The sequence below is a fragment of the Garra rufa genome, chromosome 13 (assembly GCF_049309525.1).
Source record: "Garra rufa chromosome 13, GarRuf1.0, whole genome shotgun sequence".
Taxonomy (NCBI): domain Eukaryota; kingdom Metazoa; phylum Chordata; class Actinopteri; order Cypriniformes; family Cyprinidae; genus Garra; species Garra rufa.
Genome location: NC_133373.1, coordinates 7,162,338 through 7,186,166, shown reverse-complemented (window position 1 = coordinate 7,186,166; position 23,829 = coordinate 7,162,338). Strand labels below are relative to the sequence as shown.

Here is a 23,829-nt window from a genome sequence, read left to right as displayed (position 1 = left end):
AATCTAGACGCGCCCCTAGCGGCAGCAAATTACATTTGCTTCTAAGGTCAGTCTAGTTACTCTCAATTCACTTAAATTTCCGAAAAATCCAAGATGTACCGGGCCAATCACGAGTCGGTGGGCGGGCTTAACATGATGACGACTGACCTGCGACCATAAGTTCAGTCAGACATGAATTCCTGGTTCCGTGAATTAAGCGTGGAAAACTGAACAGTATTTATATATTTTTTTACTTTTGATACACAGCCACGTCCATGTGTCCTGAGCAGGAGCTCGTTACATCTGAACGCGCTGTGGTGTAGAATACGCAAACACCGGAAGCGATCTGTGGCGTGTATACGACACTCATTGTTTACACAGCACAAGAGATTGTGGATATAGCGGCTATTCAAAATGGTAATTACTTGCGCTTGTCCTGGTTGTTCAAACCCATTTAAAGCTGAAAAAGATTACGTTTGCTTGCGCAAACTCATCCTGGACTTTTTTTTTTTACATATTTCCCCTTTCGGTGTTTGCGTATACTACATCAAAGCGCGTTCACATGTGACGAGTCGAATCATAGATATGCTAAATTCGTGCTCATGACAGATGGACGTGGGTTTGTATCAAAGGTAAAAAGAAAATTATATAAATACTGTTCATTTTCTTGCAAAAACCGATCGTTTCGTGTCTTAGGACATCAATGTATCGTCACGAGCCGCAGGGTGTAATTTGGATTTGTCTGTGCATGTTTTTGTTTACTTTTAAAGGTTTAGTGCCCATCTATGTCTATTATTTAGCTGACAGACTGCACTGTTGTTAAAAATCTTCGTCGCTCTGACTACGTCACCTGACCGACTAAGTCTCTGATTGGTTGTAGCGCTATCCTATTGCGTGGAGAGGAGTTTGAAAGACAACCGTTTATCCCACCCCTCCGGTTGAGCCCTGTCTATGGAGAGTGCCCAGACCCTACATTTATGTGGGTCTGGCTTGCCAGGCTAGTATGTTTCATGATTTCAATAAATTAGACATGGTTTTTGATTAATACAATTTAACTGTTAAAACAGAGTCTAGAAAAAGTAAAACGGGAAAAAAATATGGAATTTGGAAAACAACACAATTCCGTTTAATTGGTTATTACAATTTAAAAAAACATTAAAATGCAACCCAGAAAATGAATAGAAAACAGAATTTGGTAAAAATAAAACTAAATTTGAGAGGAAAAAACATATTTCAGGGCCTTAAAAATGTAATTTCTGTTCAACTTTTTTAAAAGATTGCTGTTGAATTGTGTTGTGTGATTTCAGTTAATTAGACATGTTTTTTGATTAATACAATTTAACCGTTAAAACTAGTCTAGAAAAAGTAAAACGGAAAAAAATGGAATCTAGAAAAAATGGAAAAAACCATAATTTTGAAAAATCAATAAAAAAAACGCAATTTGGGAAAAAATAACATGGATTTTATATGGCCCTACTAAAGAGACAAAGTGGTTTGTGGGTAAATATGTGTGTGGTGAGAATGTCTTGGTAGCACTTCTGTAAAATATTTTCAGATGTTTTTTTTTTATTTTCATACAGTGGAAGTTACCAAAACTGTTTGGTTACCAACATTCCCCAGAATTTCTTTTAAGAAGAAAATCAGTCATAAAGTAATGGAACAGTATAAGTGAGACTAAATTATGACAACATATTCATTTTGAGTCAACTATTTCTTTAATACAGACACAGATACATAAAGACTTATGTTCACATCCGTCATCTAATGTCTCTCATGTTCTGTGGTGTTTCTGGAAATCAAATTATACAAGCATCAACCTCTTTTAACATTGTTTTCAAGCATAAAAAGCATTTTTTGATTTTGCATTATGTGATTCTCCAATATGGTTTTGGCCTAAAATACAAACACAAACACGTGTAATTAATAAGACAAGAAGTCTTAATGAATGAATGCTTGGTCACATGGAGAATTCATTAATATGGAGCAAGCTACAGTAGTTATTAACATTTTTACAAGATTTTTTTTTTTTTTTTTTTTTTTTGCAAAACAAAAAGTAAACAAAATGCTTGGGGGTTATTCCAGAAAGTGTCATACCCGGATAAATTTACGGGTAACTTTCGGCTCCAAAAACATGAGGTAAATTTCAGGGTATGGAAGTAGCTTTAGCAACTTATTTGAACATAACCTTTTCTGGAGCTGGATATGTTGGTTAGTTTATTTCAGAGGTATTCCGCTCATACGTTCTTTATTGATGAGGCTCCAATGGTTCACAGTAATAAAAACATGCAGATTAAATATAAGATAACAGATGCATTTTTGGAACTGTTTGTAAGAAAGCTTTGGGTATACATGGCTGTAAATTAGCCCTGCTTTCTGGAATACCCCTCTAGCTTGCTTCGTTCTCTATATCATAAATGTTTACATGAAGCACTGACAGCAGTACAACAGCTGCCTGAATTCTCATGCTGGTGTTGGTTTTGCCCCGTTACTGCATTACAGTCTTCTACAGATCAGTCAGTCTGTCCTATACTCAAGCTGTCAGCATATCCCAAGCTGCTCGACTAGTCTGTCAGTGAGTCTGCATCCTCAGGTTTGGGTTTGGCCAAGTTGGAGCGCACTCTGGCCTGGTCTACAGCATCTAACAGGTTCTTGGCATCCATGGCCAAAGTGTGGGCTGCTGTCAGCATCTGTTTCTTGCACTCTTCCTTCAGAGAAGTAATGGCGTTCTGCTGGGCCAGGCGCATCTTACTGATGAGCTCAGCCAAGTCCTTATTCAACAACTTCTGAGTGCCTTCGATCTGAGGGGAACAGTTATACTCGTATTAAAATATCATCTGTAATGGAGTAGATTAAACTCACTTTTAGCGCCACTTAGTGGACATTTCACTTAGAAACTGGACTGATTTGCAGGGTACAATGGGGCTAAAGGCACCCCTAAGGGTATGATTGCAGAAAAATACATATGTTTGTATTGAACATTTATGGAGCAACAGATTTTGTGAGAAAATAAATCAATCAAGTGGTCTATTTAGTTTAAAAATCTCAAAATTGTTCACCAGCATGGGGTGAAAGGAATATAGTATTGATAAAAATAGTAAAATACTTGAGCAAAAATATGTTTTTGTTCAAAACAATCACTATTTTCTGCTTATTTTGATAAATAAAAATTATTTTTTGTTCAAAAAATATACTGTCATTAAACTATGTTAATATAAAACATTTCAAAATATAGAAACAAAATCATTTTAAAATGTAAATATTCTGAAAGCATTAAAGGAGATCCCATAATAATTTTATATAAATTTACAGTAGTTACAACAAATTATATTTTATTAAATGAGCAGCATGTTTTTAAATATGATGGTTTCATGCTAAGCATGGTGATTATCTCTAAGATGGACATCCAACATAATATATATTTACCATCTCAATCAACAGTGTCATGTCAACAAATGGAAAAGTCAGCCTTCTAATCATTATCATGTTAATTACTGTGCTTTTTACCCCAAATACCATACTTTTACATATTCTTTTGTTATTTAAAAACTGCTGTTTTAATTATCTTAAACAAAACTGAAAATCATTAAAAAGACCTTTGTCTCAAGATATACTAAATAATTTTAGCAATTCACAATTAAAAAAATTAAATCTACAACATTTTTAAAAACATCAAATAGATCAAGTAAGCACAAAATCGACAAAATCGTGATCATGTCAAGGATCAAACTAATTTACACGTGTATGTTTAAAAGCGGATGTTTTGGAAAGTTTTTCTGCCATCTGTTTTAGAGGAAAATAATATCAAAGGCGCCTTTTGCCCAGGGACACCTTTAGCCCCATTCTACTCCACCAGTATGTCAAATATCAGGTTGCAGAAACACTTTGAAACAGGACAAATTCTACCTCTGTTCGACAGGAAACATGCAGAGTTGGTAGTATATCATCCACGCTGTTGATCAGGTTTCTTAACGAGAGTCCGACAGTCTGTAGACAAAAACATTAAAATGGCAGTATGTGAAACTGTTCATGGAAACATTGAACAAAAACGGCATGAGATTTAAATAAAGGCTCATTCACCTTGACTGGAGAGATGTAATCAGTAGACGGCAGTGTGTTGATGTCGTTTTTCAGCTGCACCACCACTTTCACCACTTCCATGACACACTGGTACACATTGTCCTCTGAACGGTCCAGCTCAGCTGTAGGTGTAGGCTGAACACACATGAAAGTGAATTATGCTTCCTATCATTAGGAAAGTAGAGTCAAATATTTCACAGGTGCAACCTGCATACTGTACATACCGTATGTCACAAAAGTGAGTACACCCCGCACATTTCAGCAACCTCAAGGGACAATACTATAGAAATGAAACTTGGATATATTTTAGAGTAGTCAATGTGCAGCTTGTTTAGCACTATTGATTTATTGTCCCCTGAAAATAACTCAACATACAGCCATTATTGTCAAAATAGCTCGCAACAAGAGTACACCCAAAGTGTCAATATATTGTGTTAGCACAATTGTTATCTGGCACTGCCTTAATCATCCTGGGCATGGAATTGCACAGGTTGTTGCTAGGATCCTCTTCCACTTCTCACGGAGCTGCTGGACGTTAGACACATGGTGCTTCTCCACCTTACACTTAAGGATGCCCCACAGGTGCTTTATAGGGTTCAGTTCTGGAGACATACTTGGCCACCCCATCGCCTTCACCCCTTCAGCTTCCTCAGCAAGGCAGTTGTCATCTTGGTGGTGTGTTTGGGATCGTTGGAAAACTACCGTTCGGGCCAGTTTCTGGAGGGAAGGCATCATGTTCTGCTTCAGAATGTACAGTACATAATGGAATCCATGTTTCCCTCAATGAACTGCAGCCCAGTAGCAGCAGCACTCATGCAGCCCCAGACCTTGATGCTACCACCACCATGCTTGACTGTAGGCAAGACACAATTTTCTTGGTACTCCTCAGCAGGGCATCGCCACACATGCTGGACACCATCTGAGCCAATCAAGTTCATCTTATAGTCTGATCAGACCACAGGACATGGTTTCAGTAATTCATGCTTTTGGACAGGTTGTCTTCAGCAAACTGTTTGTGGGTTTTCTTGTAAGCCAGCTTCAGATGAGGCTTCCTTCTGGGATGACGCCTATGCAAACCGACTTGTTGCAGTCTGATCACTGACAAGCTGACCTTCTACTTCTGCAACCTTTAAAGCAATGCTGGCAGCACTCATGCATCTGTTTTTTTGAAGCCAGGTTCTGCACCTGATGCACAGAACGAGTGCTCAACTTTGTTGATTGACGCTTGCAAGGCCTGTTCCGAATGGAACCCATCTTGGAAAACCTCTGTATGACCCTGACCACTGTAGTGTAACGCGGTTTCAGGGTGTTACTGAACCTCTAATAGCCTTGGCTATCTTTGTGGAGAGCAACAATTCTAATTCTCAAATCCTCAAGAGAGTTTTTTGTTGTGAGATGGCATGTTGAACATCCAGTGGTCAGTATGAGACAATTGTACTTAAAGCACTTAATTTTAACTGCTGTAATACAAGATACACAACTTTGTATGGTCCTGTCAAGCAGACAAAAACATAAACATGATGAATAGGACATGCGGCTTTGCACGGTTAAACAACATACTGCTGTTATCACTTAGGGTGTACTCACTTTTGTTGCCAGCTATTTTAACAATAACGGCTGTATGTTGAGTTATTTTCAGAGGACAGTAAATCTATACTGCTATACAAGCTGCACACTGACTACTCTAAATATATCCACGTTTCATTTCTATAGTATTGTGCCTTGAGAAGATATACTAAAATGGTTGCTGAAATGTGAGGGATGTACTCACTTTTGTGAGATACTGTATGTGTAAAACAAGTCCTTACCTGCACTGTAATTCTTGGTGGTTTTGAAGGAGGCAGACGGAGTTCAGCTTGAAGTGGATACAGGATACAATCGGTATAGGAGGAAACATGTTAATTGTAAATAATTAATTAAAAATTTGTTCGAATTATCACCTGTAAAATGCAGGACTTACCATAACTAAGTGGTGGTTCAGGTGTCTGATAATAAATTAAAAAATCATTACTGGGGTTGTATCTGACCATTACATTTTACACTTTTTTTAAATACATAAGATATAGAAAATGGAATGAAAATGTTATTAATGAAACATAAGTAACAAAAACACACACCTCAGGAATATTTGTTGCTTCATGAACCATTGGGTCCTGAGAAAGAGCAGAAGGAATGCAAGGTGTATTATAACTAATATTTAAAGTCAAACACAAATAAATAAGACATGGGTAAATAGTAGAGATGTAACGATATTATCTATATCGTGGTATTGCGATAACAATTGTCATGGTCACATGACGATATGAAACGATAGGTCTTCTGGGCAAAAAGTGTAGTTTTTACAATATATTTAAACATCTTATTCTAACATTAAATCTCTTTAAAGTTGTATTTTAGGCCATTATGCTTTGACACAGTATCTGTCAAACGAACTAAAATCGAAAGCACAATATGGTTGAATCCCTTCATCAAGTTTGTTTTCGCTGCGCACACAACAGCTAGGGGTTTAAATGGCTAACATTACTGCAGCCCAAATTCAAAATATCTTTTTGAAGAAATAAGGAAAGAAGTATTGTAATTCTAAAACAGAAATAATATGGCTATTAAATATTAATTTTAATTTATTTGGCAGTGCAATTGTTTTATACTGTATGGCTATTACTGTCATTGTTGATGTTATTATTATTATATTCTAATTAATTTGGCTTCTTAAAACACCAGTGTGAATATAAATTAGACTGAGACTCTCAAAGTGCATTAGATAGAATAATATAACTTTAAAACGTACAAAATGTTACATTTTTCCCAATTCTTCACTTGTTTTTTTGTGTGTTTTTTTTAAAGATGGCAATAAATATCGCACTATGAACTTTATATCGTGATATTATCGTATTGTGAGATTTTGATATCCCTAGTAAATAGGTTTTCCTACTTACCAGAAGCTTCTCCTCCTTCTTTAACCATTTTGTGTCCTCCTCCATCTGCTCTTTCTGCAACTTCATAGTATCCTGCATGCGCTCCTTTTCTACCTGCCATAGTCGCTGAGCATCTTCCCTACTGGTCGGCCCGAAGCTAAACTCACCCTCCTACCCAATAAACACACACAAATTTAAATAGCTTCCAATTAAATGAAAAAAAAAAAAACGTATGTTATTTAATATATTAAAAATAAATACAATTTAAAATAATATTAAATAATGAAAATACTCTATATTAGGAAAAGTGTATAAAAATAGTATAAAAAAAATTGCAAAAGCAGAAAATGTGTTAATTGGCTCAATTTTACCCCAAGACTGAGGCGGCGGGGCGGGGATGTGGTTAAGGTGAGGATGTTAGTTGAGTCCACAGGTGACTGGTAATCACATGGGCTGGCCAGGTCAGGCGAACTGGCACATAAAGCCTCATTAAGCTGGTAAAAAATGAAAGCACAATATATTAAATTAATATAACATATACATAAAATGTAATAATTTTCATTTATTATTATAAAAAGCATTTATTAAATATTTTTTCTAAAACATTTATAAATGTATTAGGGGTGGGCGATATACTGGTAGACAAGATTCACGGTTACATGTGACGTTGCTGTGCTACATGGTCACAAAAACATATCATTTGCATGCATTTTTAAGCATTGTGGTTTAAAAACAAGTGACTTTAAGCCATTGAAATGTTCATACAGTACATGATGCTGTCTGAAAGACTTCTTGAGCATTGTCACAGGGGCGCGCACATAAGTTATTTTTGCTGTTTTATAGGCCTTGAACAGTTAAAAACACACACTTGTATGTGTCAAAATGCCCGTCTTCACAAGTTTCCTCATAAACAGTTAATTAGGTCCTGCGTATAACCAAACAGCTAAGAAAGAAAACACGTGTAGCATCATATTGGATGCAGGCGGCTCTTAAAGTGATAGCAGTCTGATATGCCTGCTGTCTGCCTTTCATGTTAATCAAACAACAAAAGAGAGAAAATCTCTCACTGTTCTTAATGCTTGACTAAATCACTTTTGTAAGTTTGATAAGAAGAAACATATTACGGGGCCGTTGAATGCTAGAATCTGATTGGCTGATGAACGTTCTAATGGTGTGCATTATTTCCAGGGAAATGCATGGCAAACATAGTTCCAGGCAGCACTTGACCGCATTACATGTCCATATCACTTTGCCACACAATACCATTTTTTTCAAAGGTCCTTACAGCCCAGAACAGCAAAATAACCAAAACCCACAACGGCACTGGCTAAACAAATAAATACAGTAAACAACAGGATAAAAATGACAGATTATTTCCATGTTTTTGCCACAATATTATGTTTTATTATTCACGGAAAGCACATACTCAATTTCTCCCACTCTCTCTCCGTTACAGACGCACATACAGTTTGCACACACATTAGCATATGCGCGAGGTAATAACAGTGTGGTCTTGAACTGAACTTAATGTTTCACTATTAGTAGAGACGATGCTGCCAATCACTTTTGAGAGACGCACAGACTTGAGAGAGGTAATTTACAAAAGTCTAAAATTATGTTTTGGAATTAGCAACGAAGGTGTTGGATGAGCTGCGTAAGAAATTAATCCTACTCACAAAACACACGGACAAAATCCGGACGAATGTCTTGAAATATAACATCTGATGTCTTGAGGTGTGGTAACCGTAGTATAAGCAGAGTAATAAACTCGGTCCGTTGAATTCTACAAAAATGTTTATTTTCTAAGAATTCAACGTACAAAAGTTAATTATTCCTTACTTAATTCATACAGTGAATTTGTAATTAGTTTCGTATTTAATCGCTGACTCTTTACTTGTCCTCAGTGAGCTTAAGTTTTTTTGTGATATTGACACTGGTGACAAGAATTATGAAATTTCTATGGAATCAAACATTTTGATATCATGAAGACCTTATTTAAAGCAAAAATAACGTACATAGCGTGATATGTATCATTACCGTGAAATAAAATGACTCATATCGTGATGTAAGATTTTGGTCATATCGTCCACCCCTAAAATGTATATACAATTAAATATCAATATTCAAGGATTCTATACTTAGAATAACAATTTAGTGCTTAGTGTTTCGTTTCAATATTTAAACAAAATATACACACTACCTGAAGATGTAGGCCGACACCAAGGGTATTTCCGAAGCGGCTGGTATTGACTCTGGAAGGCTGGAGGTGTAAACAAAATACAATGACTGTCAGGCAGAATGTGCTGCTGCAACCTGAGTGTAAGATCAAACAAACGGCATATGAAAGCAGACAGCTACCTTTGGTGGAGGTTCACTAATGTTAAACTTGGGCTCCAGGATCCGGGTGTTACGGGCTTTGTCTCTTTCTCTCTCCACTTCCAACTCCTTCTCCATTTGGTGGACATCACTGTCGGCCAAAGTCAAAGTCAGTCAATTTAGTCCCCTCACATACAGTAATATTACAACAACAAAAAAAGGGTTGCTTATTTATAACATCATTAATAACATGATCATAAATCAATTTTAACAGCATCATCAAAATACAGTAGGTAATACTATATTTCTTTTTGAAAATTAGCATAAATCTTTTTTTTTTTTTTTTTTCCCAGATGCTGGGATGTATTGTTATAGGCCATGAAGGGAAAAACCTGATGTTGAAGGCTAGTTCAGTGAAGGTGGGTCTCTCACGGGGGTCATAGCTCCAGCAGCGGGTCATGAGAGAGTATAGGGCAGGAGGGCACTGCTCAGGTTTGGGCAGCCTGTTGCCCTGTTCCAGCTGGTTAATCACGTCACGGTTGTCCAGCCAGTGGAACGGCTGTTTACCTCGGCTCATAATCTCCCACACGCACACAGCTGGACAGGAACAACACGAGAGGATTAAATGGAAGTGAGGGGAAATAACATGGAAGGTTTGACAGACTTCTGGATTTTACACTTCTGGTGTTTAGGAATATGATCCTATAAAGAGAAATGTTAAAAGGATAGTTCACCCAAAGATGAAAATGGTCATTTAGGTTAACTCTCAGGCTCTAGCTTCAAACCTGTTTTCATTTCTTTCTTCTGTGGAACACAAAAACCCAGTTTCTTTTCCAACCTCCTTTTTTTGTCCAAACCATTAAAATGTTAGATGTCCAACATTCTTCAAAATATGTTTTTATTTTCCACAGAAGAAAGTACATCAGGTTTGGAATGACATGAGGGTGAATAAAACTTCAGTTACTCATTTAAAAAATAAAAAGGAGAAGTTCACTTCCAGAACAAAAATGTACAGATAATTTACTCACCCCCTTGTCATCCGAGATGTACATGTTTTTCTTTCTTCAGTCGTAAAGAAATTATGTTTTTTGAGGAAAACATTTTAGGATTGGTCTCCATATAGTGGACTTCTATGGTGCCCGTGAGAATGAACTTCCAAAATGCAGTTTAAATGCAGCTTCAAAGGGCTCTTAACAATCCCAGCCGAGGAAGAAGAGTCTTATCTAGTGAAACGATTGGTTATTTTCTAAACAAATTTACAATGCAGTTAGGGTAGGTCGCAAAACTCCCATCTCATTTTCTCCTCCAACTTCAAAATTGCTGTTTTGGCTTTTTTTGTAAAGGACGTTTGACCTTCTTTGCACATTCACTTTGTAAACACTGGGTCGGTACTTCTGCCGCGATGTAGGACGATTTTGAAGGAGAAAATGAGATGGGAGTTTTTCGACATACCATAACTGTCATGAACCGGAATACACACAGAGCTTGACAAGAAAATAATTTGAGGTTACAAAGTATATAAATTGTAAATTTTTTTATAAAATAACCAATAATTTCGCTAGATAAGACCCTTCTTCCTTGGCTGGGATTGTTTAAAGCCTTTTGAAGCTGCATTTTGGAAGTACAAACTCATAAGCACCATAGAAGTCCACTATATGGAGAACATTCCTGAAATGTTTTCCTCAAGAAACATCACTTCTTCACGACTGAAGAACGTAAGACGTGAACATCTCGAATGACAAGGGGGTGAGTAAATTATCTATAAATTTTAGTTCTGGAAGTGAACTTCTCCTTTAAGCAACTATGTTGGGATCATCTCCATGACTTTCTCCTTGTTTCTGTACTGATGATGGTCAGCACTCTTATGTGAAGCCATCAATCAGAAAAACTAAGTGAAAGCTCACATGGCAGCTGAGCTCCAGAAACAGAGGGGTCTCTGTCTGTTTAGTCAAGTGTTATTTACCCAGGGTTTCAGTGAGGGGCTTCAGAAATTAACTCTAGTGATGCCTCAAACTCAGTATTTAAAATTATATTAGTTAATTGAAATGAAATGTGTATAGCTGTATGGTTTTATATCAATATGATTCGAAGATTCTTGTGATGGAAATGAAAGTCAGTTATTGTATGACAATTTGTATAAATTAAGTTTAATAGTGGCCCTGGAGCGCTGAATAATGTTTGTAGGCACGGGATGGTTAAGCATGCCAAAACTGGAAATTGGATTCATAAAAATGAATTATGTGCCCTCTGAGAATTTTACGATGACTAATAAAGAGCCATGAAGGCAATTTTTCCTAAACATCTATTTAGACTTAATACATTATAAAGTACAAGTATAAAATATATACTGAATATTTTGGCAATATTAGTATCTGTGACTGTCTAAATTACTGTAACAGTGTCATTGTTTGATACAATCTGATCATTTTCTTCTATTCACTCACCAAACATCCACACATCACTAGCCGCTGTGAAGCGTCTGAAGTTAATGGATTCAGGAGCCATCCATTTGATTGGTAAACGAGTAACAGATGCTGCAAACATAATGCAAGGTAATGAAAAAATCCTATGCTTGTTAAATGGAATATAAACACAACAAAGAATATTTTACAAGATCGTAACAAAGGAGTTCAGATGATTATATCTGCACCAGAGAATGAAACAATGAATCATGAAATGATTAAACAAATCACAACTTTTATACATTTGTAAAACAGCTGAGGTAACCTTTGTAATATTCTTCATCCTCTATGTATCTGGAAAGGCCGAAGTCACCCAGCTTCACCGACTCAGGTGTGGCAACAAGGATGTTTCGTACAGCTATGTCTCTGTCAAGCAGATCACACAAACAATAATGAAAATTTACATTTATTTTCGAGGGACTCATATGCAACTAATAAAGAAGGTTCAAACGTTCACTGATGCTCCAGAAAGAAAAACCATGCATTAGGAGCTGGGAGTGAAAACTTTTTAAATTTAAACATCAGGGTAGATTTAACTTTTTTGTCTTCTGGGAAACATTTAAATATATTCTGTAGCCTCTGAAGAGCAGTACTCAATGAAAAAATATGATATTTAGGCAAAATAAGCAAAATGTAGGCTACACATCTCCATTCGGTTCAAAAGTTTTCACCCTCCGGCTCTTAATGCATGTTTTTTTCTTCTGGAGCATCAGTGCTGAAAATTCAGCTGTGCCATAATTACATTTTAAAATATATTCAATTTGTAATAATATTTCAGTCTTTCAAAGTCTTTCAAAAATAGCAAAGCATTGTAATGACTTATACCAGACAGATAATAGAAAATGAAAAATATTGCCGCACCGGTGGACCATGTTCATTCCCTGTAGGTAAACAAGCGCTTTGCAGATCTGTAGGCTGAACAGAACCAGAGTGATATTGGTCAAACCCCGCTGATTTGTCAAGTACTTTCCCAGCTGTAAATGCAAAACAAGCATTTTTAGAGAAGAATAGGAAGTGTAGGAATACAGGCTTTCTGCTGCCCTGAGATGCATTTTATCAGATTTCTTAAGCACTGAGTTGGTTTATTTCATGCACAGGTATGAGTTCACCACCAGCTGACGGATCAAACCAGACATTCTGTACTTGACAAGACTCAGTGGTGTTGATTCATTCAATACCGAACTTCCTGTGAGTTTGTAAAATGTTTATGACGGTTTTACAGAGCCTGTAAATGTTAATAGAGCCATATCTATGGCATTTACTTAATTGAGTTGCTAGATCAATCACAGCAGTTATGGCAAATGGAATTACACTATGGACTGAAAGGGAATTTTATTGATTTAATTTAAAAGTTGCGTAAACCCCTCTATCTCGTATAATATATTACAACCCTTCCTAAAATAATCACTCATAGTGACAACATTATAGGTCGTGCAATTTTCCAAAAGACGTGTTTTGACATATAATACAAATAAGAGTGATAACATTTAGCATCTGGGCTGTTGTTTACCTCTCCGTGCTGACACAGCTCCATGACGATCCATACCGGGTCTTCTTCAATTACTCCTATCAGTCGCACTATGTGTGGATGGTCCAGGTTCTTCATGATAACTAGACAGGTGGAAGATTATAATGCAAAAAGAATATTATATTTTTATATGTATTTTATTGCTTATTTTAAATGTTTGGAATATAGATAGTTTTAAAATATGAAAACCCATCATCAACCCCAACAAAATTAACTACTGTATTATATAAAACTCTAGCATTTATTACTTATTGCAAAATTTTTATGACTTTCAGCTTCTGTGTAATTTCCACCACAGCCAACAATTTAACAGTTTTGCTACAAGGGTTTTCAAAAGTTAATTCATTTGTTTACCACAGAGACAACAGCAATTGTCTGGTTTTTTAAGTCATTTTTGCTTATCTTAAAGGATTAGTTCACTCCAAAATGAAACATTCCTGATCATAAAAGCCTCGTTCAGACTGTCAGCCCAAATCCGATTTTGTCCATATCTGGATGGAATCGGATTTGAATAACTGGCTGTCCACACAGTCATATCACAACTGTTCAAATCCGATTTGTGTGTCCATAAGCGCTCTTTCGTTTCAATGAATGTGCGTTGGTTTCTATGGCAATGTTGTTGCGTTATTATGCAAATGCTAAAAACAACAATAACAGCAATACTGTTTAGCAGTATAGATGCTGTCTTGTGATATGACAACGTTGCCGTCGCGGTGGATTATATTTCGTCTTCTAAAGCAGCGGCAGAAACGCAGGAAACTGGAATGTGTGACTTTATTCTGTACTGCCGTCTCTGCTGCTTTCAAAACTCAAAGAGGTGCATATATTAGCCCTATATTGTCTTCTCCCGCTTGCTTTGCAGTTCGCAACAACACAAGCTTGTTTCTGCAAAGACGTTTGTTATGTTTTCCACAAAACGTCTGACCTGTTTACATTTTACGTGGCATGAAAACGTGAAAAAGCAGAAATCCGTTTTGAATTCCAAACCACATACGAATGTAGCTCGAAACGGATTTGACCAAATCGGATTTCATGTACAGTAGTTTGTTGCTGTTCAGACTACCTAAATATGATCGGATTTCAATCGGATTTTAATACAAATCGGATTTGGGCTGACAGTCTGAACGAGACTTTACTCCCCCCACATGTCATCTAAGATGTTTGTGTCTTTCTTTCTTCCGTCGCAAAGAAAGTAAGGTTTTTGAGGAAAACATTCCAGGATTTTTCTCCATATAGTGGAGTTTAATGGTGGTCAATGTGTTGAAGGTCCAAACTGCAGTTTTAATGCAGCTTCAAGGGCTCTATATGATCCCAGCCGAAGAATAAGGGTCATATCTAGCGAAACGTTCTGTCATTTTTAAAAAATCTATAAAAATGTATATACTTGTTAACCACAAATGCTCATCTTGCACTAGCTCTGCAATGCGCATGGGCATCTTCACACATTACGTAATCACAGTTCAAAAAGGTAGGGTAAAAAACATGTAATTTCCTCCTCCAACTTCAAAATCGTCCAACTGTTGTTTTAGGTTTTTTTGTAAAGTGCGTTCGACTTTCTTTGCACATTTGCTTTGTAAACACTCGGAACATCTGGGTCGGTACATCTGCCTACGTCATACTTAACCTTTCTGACGTGATTACATAATGCGTGAAGTCAATATAAGTATATAATTTTTTTTATTTATTTTTTTTGAAAAATAACCAATCGTTTCGTTAGAAAATACCTTATTTCTTAACTGGGATCCTTTGAAACTCCATTGAAACTTGAAATTTGATCTTTAACCCATTGATCCCCATTAAAGTCCACTATATGGAGAAAAATCCTGGAACGTTTTCCTCAAAAACCTTAATTTCTTTTCGACTGAAGAAAGAAAGACATAAACATCTTGGATGACATAGGAGTGAGTAAATTATCAGGAAACGTTTATTGTGGAAGTGAAATTATTCCTTTAAGCCATTTTAAAATTATTGTAAATGCTGAGGCCTCCTTGTTAAGAATCACAACTGTAGAAGAAAAATAGAGGAAGAAATCTAATTTCTTGTGCATAAATTCTAATCAACCTGTAATTTTGTCAAATTATGCAAGCATATTTATTAAATGAGTTTATGCAAGACACACACAAGGGTAGCTATGTTAGCCTTAGCTGGAGTCTGATATATTGTTCCTAAAATATGTAATATCTTATTTCTACCACAGAATGTTATTAAACACAATACATCATTTGAGATATGCTAGAAAAAAATTGACAGTTCAGAAAACTATGACAGAGTGATTGATGAGTATATTATAAACAAATAAATAAATATGTTGCAAGAGTTTACTGTCTAAAAGTCCACAGTTCTAAAAGTGCTCATAATTGAAGAAACACCTGGCTATATATTAGCTTTTTATAGTTTTGATTCACATACCTGCTTCACCCACAAACTTCTCTCTGACATCAGGTGCACATTCTTTACAGGTCTTCACCGCAACACTGATCTTCTCCCCATTCTAATAAAAAAAAAGTTCTATTAAAAAATATAAATAATCATAATCACTAATGTTATTGTAAGACATCTAACACCATTATGCTAAATGTCAAAGGAAAAAAAAAATCACATTTGACCGAAAAAAACGTTTTAGTTTTTTCATAATCACATGACTAAAGTGTCTAGCACTGCTTGCCTTTTTCTGGTAAACTCCTTCATGAACCTCCCCAAAGAAGCCTTCACCCAGCATACGTTTCAGGATAATATCTTTCCTGGACAGTCCCACCTTTGCTATTGCGAAACACATGATACACAGTAAGTGCATGATTTTACAGTGATACAGATCCTGAACACATAAAAAAACTATTCCCATACATACCAGGTGGTGGCGGCTTTTCATCTGGGATTTCACAGTATATATCAGAGTCTGAAAGATAGATTTGATGTTAACACATTGTCGGGAACTTGCAATCTTAATACAGTAAATATCAAGCTGAGTGTCTCAATGGGATTGTAGCTAAAAGAAGGGTCTGATACTCACTGCTGTATCTAAAGCTGTCTGTCTTCTTCCTAACAGCAGGAAAGAGTGAATAGCATTAAGGACCTTGAAATGATATCTAAAAATGTACGTCCAGATCCATTTCACGTTGTGAAATCACTTTAGAGTTATAAAAATCAATATTCAGTCTGTGTTGTAGTCCTGAGGAAAAGAAAACAGAGATAGAGGAATGCTGATGTACTCACCCGGAGGGAATTTCAGGAAGAGAGTTGCGCAAATGCACACCTAAGACAGTGAAGATAAATCTCAGTTAGCAAAACAGAGAAATATGGCAATCCTCAAACCCACATTAATCACAAAAGGCATGATTCAAAATGCACAGCATTCAGAAGAGCGCTGCCATAAACTCTCAGCATTTCAGAAAACTTCCAGATGACAAGATTTAGAAAATGAATAATAATCAATCCTCTGCAACTCTTATAATTGACACTTTGTTAGATGACTATTGACATTCACAGACATACACTAATTGTGGCTTACCTTTGGGAGATTTACTTTTATATGGACCAGCCATCAAAGATGCGTCTGTGTGGTTAAGCAACCGACAGTAGCCATCGATCAGATCAGCCATGTTCTCTGCAACAGCCAGAGACGACACACTGATGGAAAGAGGCTAGGAAAAAAGGTCACAGCTAGTTTACTTCAAGAGTGGCACTGTGCATATAAAGTTTAACAACCTAATACTAAAGTGAGAACATTCTCACCTGTTTGGCACCCTCTATTTCGATTAGTAACAATGTTCTGCCATCATTCTGTGTGGTGTACTTGATACTTCGGATCTGTCTAAATTCAGCAAGACAAACAGCCTGGGAAGAGTAAACAAGAAGGAACTTGAAACAACATTATGGCATTTTGAAGTGGCATAAGAATAAGAAATATCCTTGATTGAATATAAAGTGTGCTCACGGTGGAGTCTGCTTTGGTACGTTGCCGAATGCCTTTGGGACCAATGACTAAATCCACTGCTAAACTCCAACCTTGCTGTGTCGATTAAGTAGGACTTTAGTAAATTATATTTAGTACATTACATCTTCTACTTTCAAATAAACCTCAACATTTTTAACACCTAAACTAGGGAACTTACCACTAGCTCACAAGGGAATATTTCCTCATCAAAGTTGTAGAACTCTCCATATGTCTCGAAGAACTTGATCATACACTCATCCTCCTTTAGTAATGAATACTGCTGAAATGTCTGCTGGATGAGCTTCCTGAGTGGCTTAGGCTGTTAAAACCAACATTTTACAGTTTAGATGTAGAATTTCAGTGTGCTAAGCTTTCATATTATCACAGCTGCTTAATTAAGCGCAATACGACATGAAAGAGAATGAGTTTAGTACTCGTACGCTGAGTAACTGCCTCTTTCTGTGCTTGTGCTTCAGATGTCTTCACTCAGAAAACCGTATATTAGAAGTTTAAACTAATATGGCTTTTAAACAAACAACGATAGTTATGATAATCAAAACCAAACAGATGTCTTTTGGCAGAATATCTGATTTATGAACTGTAAAGGCACAGCCCTATTCTGGAAAAGGGGGCGGGGAGCAGCATCTCATTTGCATTTAAAGAGTGATGCATGAAAACAACGTGTTTCTGCTTCCACACAAAATAAGCATTTTTAAATTGACATAATAAATTAAATGTGGGGTATTTTGAGCTAAAACTTCACAGACACACATTCTGGGGACACCTGAGACTTATAAACAACTTACTACGGCTGCTTGATTATGGTAAAAATCATTATCATGATTATTTTGGTCAATATTGTAATCACGATTATTTAACACGATTATGACTGGGTACAAAACTTTATATTAGTGATTAATTTAAAGATACCAATACAACAGAAAAAAGATACAAATAAAAAAAAAAAACTTTTTTGAAAAAAAAAAAATACTGAATACAATTCGAAAGTAGTCTAACAGCCTACTACAGAAATTGAATGTAATTATTTGCATGTAACATAAAACAGCATCTTCACTGTAAGAATTAAACATGTTTGTTTCTTAATAATACTTTTAAAAGTCCTTCATTCAAGAGCAGTGATTGACTTTTCTCTGTATTTTTACGTTTTTATTAAGTACAGAGATTTTTTTCATGATCGTTTGAAGCCGAAATTGAGACTGAATTTCAATTAATTGCACAGCCCTACAACTTACAACTTTAAATTTAACTCTGGAAATGGCCTTTTAATAAAATATTACAGAAAAAATATTGCAGAAAAGTGGAAAACAAATCTAACCTTCATACTGTCAATAAGGCCCCTAGGAAAGAACAGGTCCAGACCAACATCCTTTCTAAATAAAAAGGCACCATGTTAGCAAAATTACCTTTGTAAAATGACTTTTGTACAAATGGAAAATATGAACTTACTCTAGCAAGTCAAAGTTGGACTTTTTCTCTAGACCTTTGGCATTCATGTCTTTATAAAACCTCCTGAAAGACATAAACCACATACAGTATGTGATGCAATGCTCTGAAATTACTTCACATTATTCAATTCAACACAATTCAATAATATTTGGTACCTAGAGTAATGTAAATTGAATTATTGAATAATCAAAAAGTGGTCATTTTAGTTTTTCATTTTAGTTTCTTTATTTATTCATAGCACTGGAACTATAATCATGAAATCCTGCAGTTACACTCGATAATAAACAATATCAATAAAAGCAGACTATGCTCTTTATTACCTGATCTCCAAACAGCCCAGCTGAAGAGCCATGCCGTCGCTAACTTTACTAGCATGATGCTGCATGTAGTCACAACGAACCTGCAAGAAAAGGAACAGTATTTACATGAACTGACTAATAAAAAATGACCACATTCAACCACAGACTGGAAGTGAATCTGGAGATGTTGACTGACCTGTTGATAGAAATACAAAAGTAAGGTCCTGTCCTCTTTTAACCTCTTTATGAAATCAACTGGAATGTAACGAATCCTAAGATCATATCTGAAATAAAACACACACACACACACACACGCACATTTGAAAAGTTCAAACAATGGCCAGTATATTGATATGAGTGAAGAGTGCTGACCAGCGTCATTCTCTCTTACCTCCACTCTGCCTCGGCGTGATGGCTCTCATAGCGTTGCTCAACCTCTCCTACGGTCAGATCTGGATGAAGCCAATGGAGCTCCTCAGATTTGAGGTGTTTGAGCCTCAGCCCAAAGCATCCTGGGTTTTGTACATTTGGGCCCAAGCGCCCACTGATCAGAATAGACTGGATGATAGTCTGATGGATAAGCAAAATAACAAATGTTTAGACAAGGTATTCCAACATTTGGGATAAGTGACAGTAAAGTGACAGCAAAGAAATATGTAACAAAAGATTTCTATTTCACATAAATGCTGTTCGTTCGAACTTATATATAATATATATATAGTTTTACTGAGCACCAAATTCATATTAGAATGATTTCTGAAGAATCATGTGACACTGAAGACTGGCGTAATGATGCTGAAAATTCACATTTGCCATTACAGGAATAAATTACATTTTGAAATATATTTCACTGCATTTTTATTATAGGTGCCACAGAATGCATTAAAACAATATTTTAAATTGTTCTCTGTTATCTACATAGAAGGTATATGGTATAGGAAAGGGCAGAAAATCTCCAGAAACAGCCAATCAGAGCAGAGCTCATCATTAATATTCACCAACCTTCCAAATAAGGCAATAACAGCCCATTTACAATCCTAGGATTTGTTCCTAGAATGAAATGGGCTGTTATTGCCTTATTTGGAAGGTTGGTGAATATTAATGATGAGCTCTGCTCTGTTTGGCTGTTTCACAGAACTGCTCATCTCAATAGCTGGCACATGGAGGAAAAATATATTTAATTATGGAGCTCTAGCCACTTTTAATATGCGGTTTGTTGAAACTGCCGTTTTGAATCGGTGACATTTTCCTCTCACTATTGTGATCGCATGTGCTCTGTCTAACGTTACACTGCAGCGAAACAAGTACTTACCACACAAGTTTAGATGCTTGAGTTGTTAGTGATGCTCAGGATCTGTAAATCATTCGCCATCATCAGCGCAGTCATCTATCTGTTTATGTGGTAAGTGAAATTTTATGTACTGCAATGTAACAGGCTAGCGCTAGCATTAAGCTAACCATGTCCCTTCAGTGGCTTGCCTTATTTTACTGATGTACTGACGTTAATGATGATTGGGCGATGCAAATGTTGAGGGCATAACTATTAACGATCGTGGCTATTGTGTAATAGTCGTTGTTATGTTGGAATTGACCTATTTTTCAGTGGTCTTTTGCAAACACCAGAATTATATAAGAAGGAGGAAATGGTGGTGTTTGAGACTCATGGTTAGGGACCCATCCCTACTCATGGTATGTCATGTCCATGTACTGAACTGTTAGTATTATAACTATGCCAAGGTAAATACAGTTTTCCATTCTATGGCACCTTTAAGTAAATGCAACCTAGGTGAACATAAGACACTTCGTTCAAAAACATTTTTAGAAAAGCAGTAGTGTATGTATACCTTGATCTGCCATGAGCTGTCACATTTGACCAGTTTGAAGTTCTTGCTGAGGTTGTTGCTACTGCTGAAGCACACTTTGATAATCTTTACAAGGCCTCCATCTCCAACAGGACCCAGGTCAGGGCTTTTGATGCCTCCATCCCAGTCCTGGGTGGGTACCTTCCAGGAAAGGGTGCTTGCATCACTCGCCATGTCCTCAAAGATATCCACACACCATTACACAATCATCTCATCTGGTAGTGAGGCCAGTTTGGAAACACAAGAACAGGGTTTCAAGTTAGGTGAATTTTACTGCTAGACTGTTTAGTTGTAAATAAATTAAAAGATTACTTCACTTTCGTTTTGTTTTGCTATGTGCATGCATACTCTGTGCACTCTGGTTCAAGACAGTTACCTGTAGGGTATACCGGAAAAACTCCCATCTAATTTTCTCCTCCAATTTCAAAATCATCCTACATCGCTGCTTTGACCCTTATTGCACGTTCACTTTGTAAACACTGGGTCGGTACTTCTGCAGAAATGTAGGATGATTTTGAAGAAAATGAGATGGGAGTTTTTGAACATACCTGTAGTGCACAGAGTACACCTGCGCATCGCAAAGATAGACAAGACAAGCATTTGAGGTTAAAAAGTATATTAAATTGTACATTTTCGCTAATGTACATGCCCATGTCATCATCCAAAATTATATATAAATATCAACAGATACTACACATTTAAAACTTTAAAATAATTTGATAAATAATGCTATTAGACAGCCTAAAACCTTACCAGCTTCAAAGGCCTTCACACATACCATTTACCTACTTCAAGACATCCACTAGACCAAAGTTTACAGTGTGTTTGCTCACACTGGTTGTGTTTCCGTGCTCAAATAATCATATCTCTTGCAACCATGTGATTGTATGTACTGGAATGCAGAGCTGAAACAATACTGTTCAGAGGGTGTTTGACATAAAATCTAAAGACACAGCAAGATGCTACTGCAGTTTACTAGAGGTTTATAAATGTATGTATGTATGCATGCATGTGAGTGTGTGTTTCTGTGTATGTATTCCCTTTTAGAGCCTGTCTTACTGTGTTGTTTGCCTGAGGCAATGAATTCCTAGAAGTAAGGCTCCATGCTACCTGTATTTGAGCACAGGCAACTGAAACAGTCTTGTGCAATGTTTATGACAAAACCTTTGTGATAAATAACATGAGGTTAATTATAATCCCTTATTGTTCCTATTTTAAAATGTGTTACTTATGAATGCCAACAATAAATGTGTCTGCTTTATTTGGTTTGGTTTTTAAGTGACTAATTATTTGTTTACACTGGGCTAAGTTCCAGTCACACTTGAGTAAAGCTGACATTGTTTTTGAAGTTTGGTTAGTTTAAATACCAAAAGCAACCAGAGTGACTTGATTTAGCTGTTCAGAAATAGGTAATCTAGCACAGATAACAAGTATGTGGGATTTGACCTCTGGAGGCTATAGTTTTTGCAAGCTAACACTAGCTCCGAGCTACAAAGCACACAAAGAATACAGGACTTGCACAAGGGAGGAGCCCTACATATGAAAACAGATTGTTATTTACCTGGAAAAAGTATTTTAGTGTTAAATTGTAAAACAACAAAGATGACACAGATTTGTAATCATTAGTTTAATGTGTCTAATATTTTATTATTTTATTAGACATTTATAAGTAATAAAGCTATAGATAGTTTAGTGTTTTGAAACACATGTGCTCTGAGAGCAGAAAGTAAATAAAACATGGATAGACACTCTTGTGTTCTGCTGTTCATGTTCATGTTTGATGCTCTAGTTGATTTTCTTTACCGTCATCTCTAACGTTAATGGAATATTACACATATGCAATTATATAATGCTAAGCTTTTAAGCTTTTAATCGTCCTCACCCAAAACAGGCCAAATACGGAGGTCCTGTATTGTCTTACAGTTGTCGCTTATCAGATGGTAAAAAATGGACAAGCTTAAATCTTATCGAAATAAACACTAAGTTAAGGCAGGCCGCACTATTAAAATCCTAGACAGCAGATTTCGTGGATAGTGTGTGGACAGACTCTGCACACGCTCTATGGAGTCACTGGAATGCGCGTTCACATAACTGTACCTGAGCAGACTTGCCCCTCCAAAACACACATATAGCCTACATACATAAACGCATGTAAAAGAGTTTTAATATAAAGTTATGTTTTATAAGTAATTCTGTCCATATATTACGACACTTTGGATCCTTTTTGAATACATTTCACGTTTTGTTATTTTAATAAGTGACTATTTAAATAATATTTCGTGACTATTCTTGTAAAATAAACAGTTGGTGCGATGTTTTCGCCCACCGCATTCAACGCTGTATTCATTAAAATTGCTCACTAACCTTAGTTGTGCTCTTGGTTTTTTCCTATTTCCTTAAAGTTCCCCAGTCAAAGTCCAGCTCTCAGTCTCAGGTAGACAGACAGAGAAACTGTTGAAGCCACTCCCTATAGGCTTGAGCGCACTTCCTATTCTTAGTTCTGCCAAATGCCGTCCGTTACAGGTGAGAGCAAACGGTCAACACTAATAATTCGTTCTTATATAGTAGCCTAATACACACACATATTATCCAGTTAGCAAAAGTCATGAGAGATGTTTACAAGGTAGATATATAAAATAGTCTACCTCATTTACCTCAGCTTCGAACGTTTCCAACAAATACAACTGTTTACAGAAACATTTTCATCCTACCTATTTTATACTGTACCTATTGCCTTCGTCAATGAATAGTGTTTTTTTTTTAGACACGACTGTCATCTAGTGGCCACCCTATAAGAACAATTATTTTGACTTTGTCCCCGAAAAGTCAGTAATAGGCTTGTCATGATGAACAATAATTTACGTTATTTTATTGTGTTTACATTGTTACCTCATCAGTGATGTTCATTGCAATTTTACGTAACACATTTGAATAAGTGAAGGACAATTTTTATGAATTTTGGTCTCATTATTAGCTTTTATGTCCATAGA

At 36.3% G+C, this 23,829-nt stretch overlaps 1 protein-coding gene across 1 annotated transcript; it reads right to left on the bottom strand.

Moving 5' to 3' along the window:
* Window positions 1-1,675: 1,675 nt before the first annotated feature.
* ptk2bb (protein tyrosine kinase 2 beta, b) lies at window positions 1,676-23,327 on the bottom strand. Its single transcript, XM_073816929.1, has 31 exons — window positions 23,204-23,327; window positions 20,822-21,054; window positions 19,369-19,547; window positions 19,174-19,261; window positions 18,999-19,078; window positions 18,679-18,741; window positions 18,548-18,602; window positions 17,390-17,530; window positions 17,212-17,286; window positions 17,010-17,111; window positions 16,786-16,918; window positions 16,491-16,530; window positions 16,288-16,316; window positions 16,126-16,173; window positions 15,943-16,037; window positions 15,687-15,768; window positions 13,260-13,360; window positions 12,611-12,723; window positions 12,015-12,115; window positions 11,732-11,821; window positions 9,680-9,884; window positions 9,330-9,438; window positions 9,172-9,231; window positions 7,343-7,465; window positions 6,993-7,142; window positions 6,174-6,209; window positions 6,017-6,041; window positions 5,865-5,911; window positions 4,057-4,191; window positions 3,883-3,963; window positions 1,676-2,777 (listed from the first exon to the last, which is right to left on the bottom strand). The coding sequence occupies exons 2-31, from the start codon at window positions 21,011-21,013 to the stop codon at window positions 2,541-2,543; spliced, it is 3,015 nt and encodes a 1,004-aa protein (XP_073673030.1). The 5' UTR covers window positions 21,014-21,054; window positions 23,204-23,327; the 3' UTR covers window positions 1,676-2,540.
* Window positions 23,328-23,829: the final 502 nt, after the last annotated feature.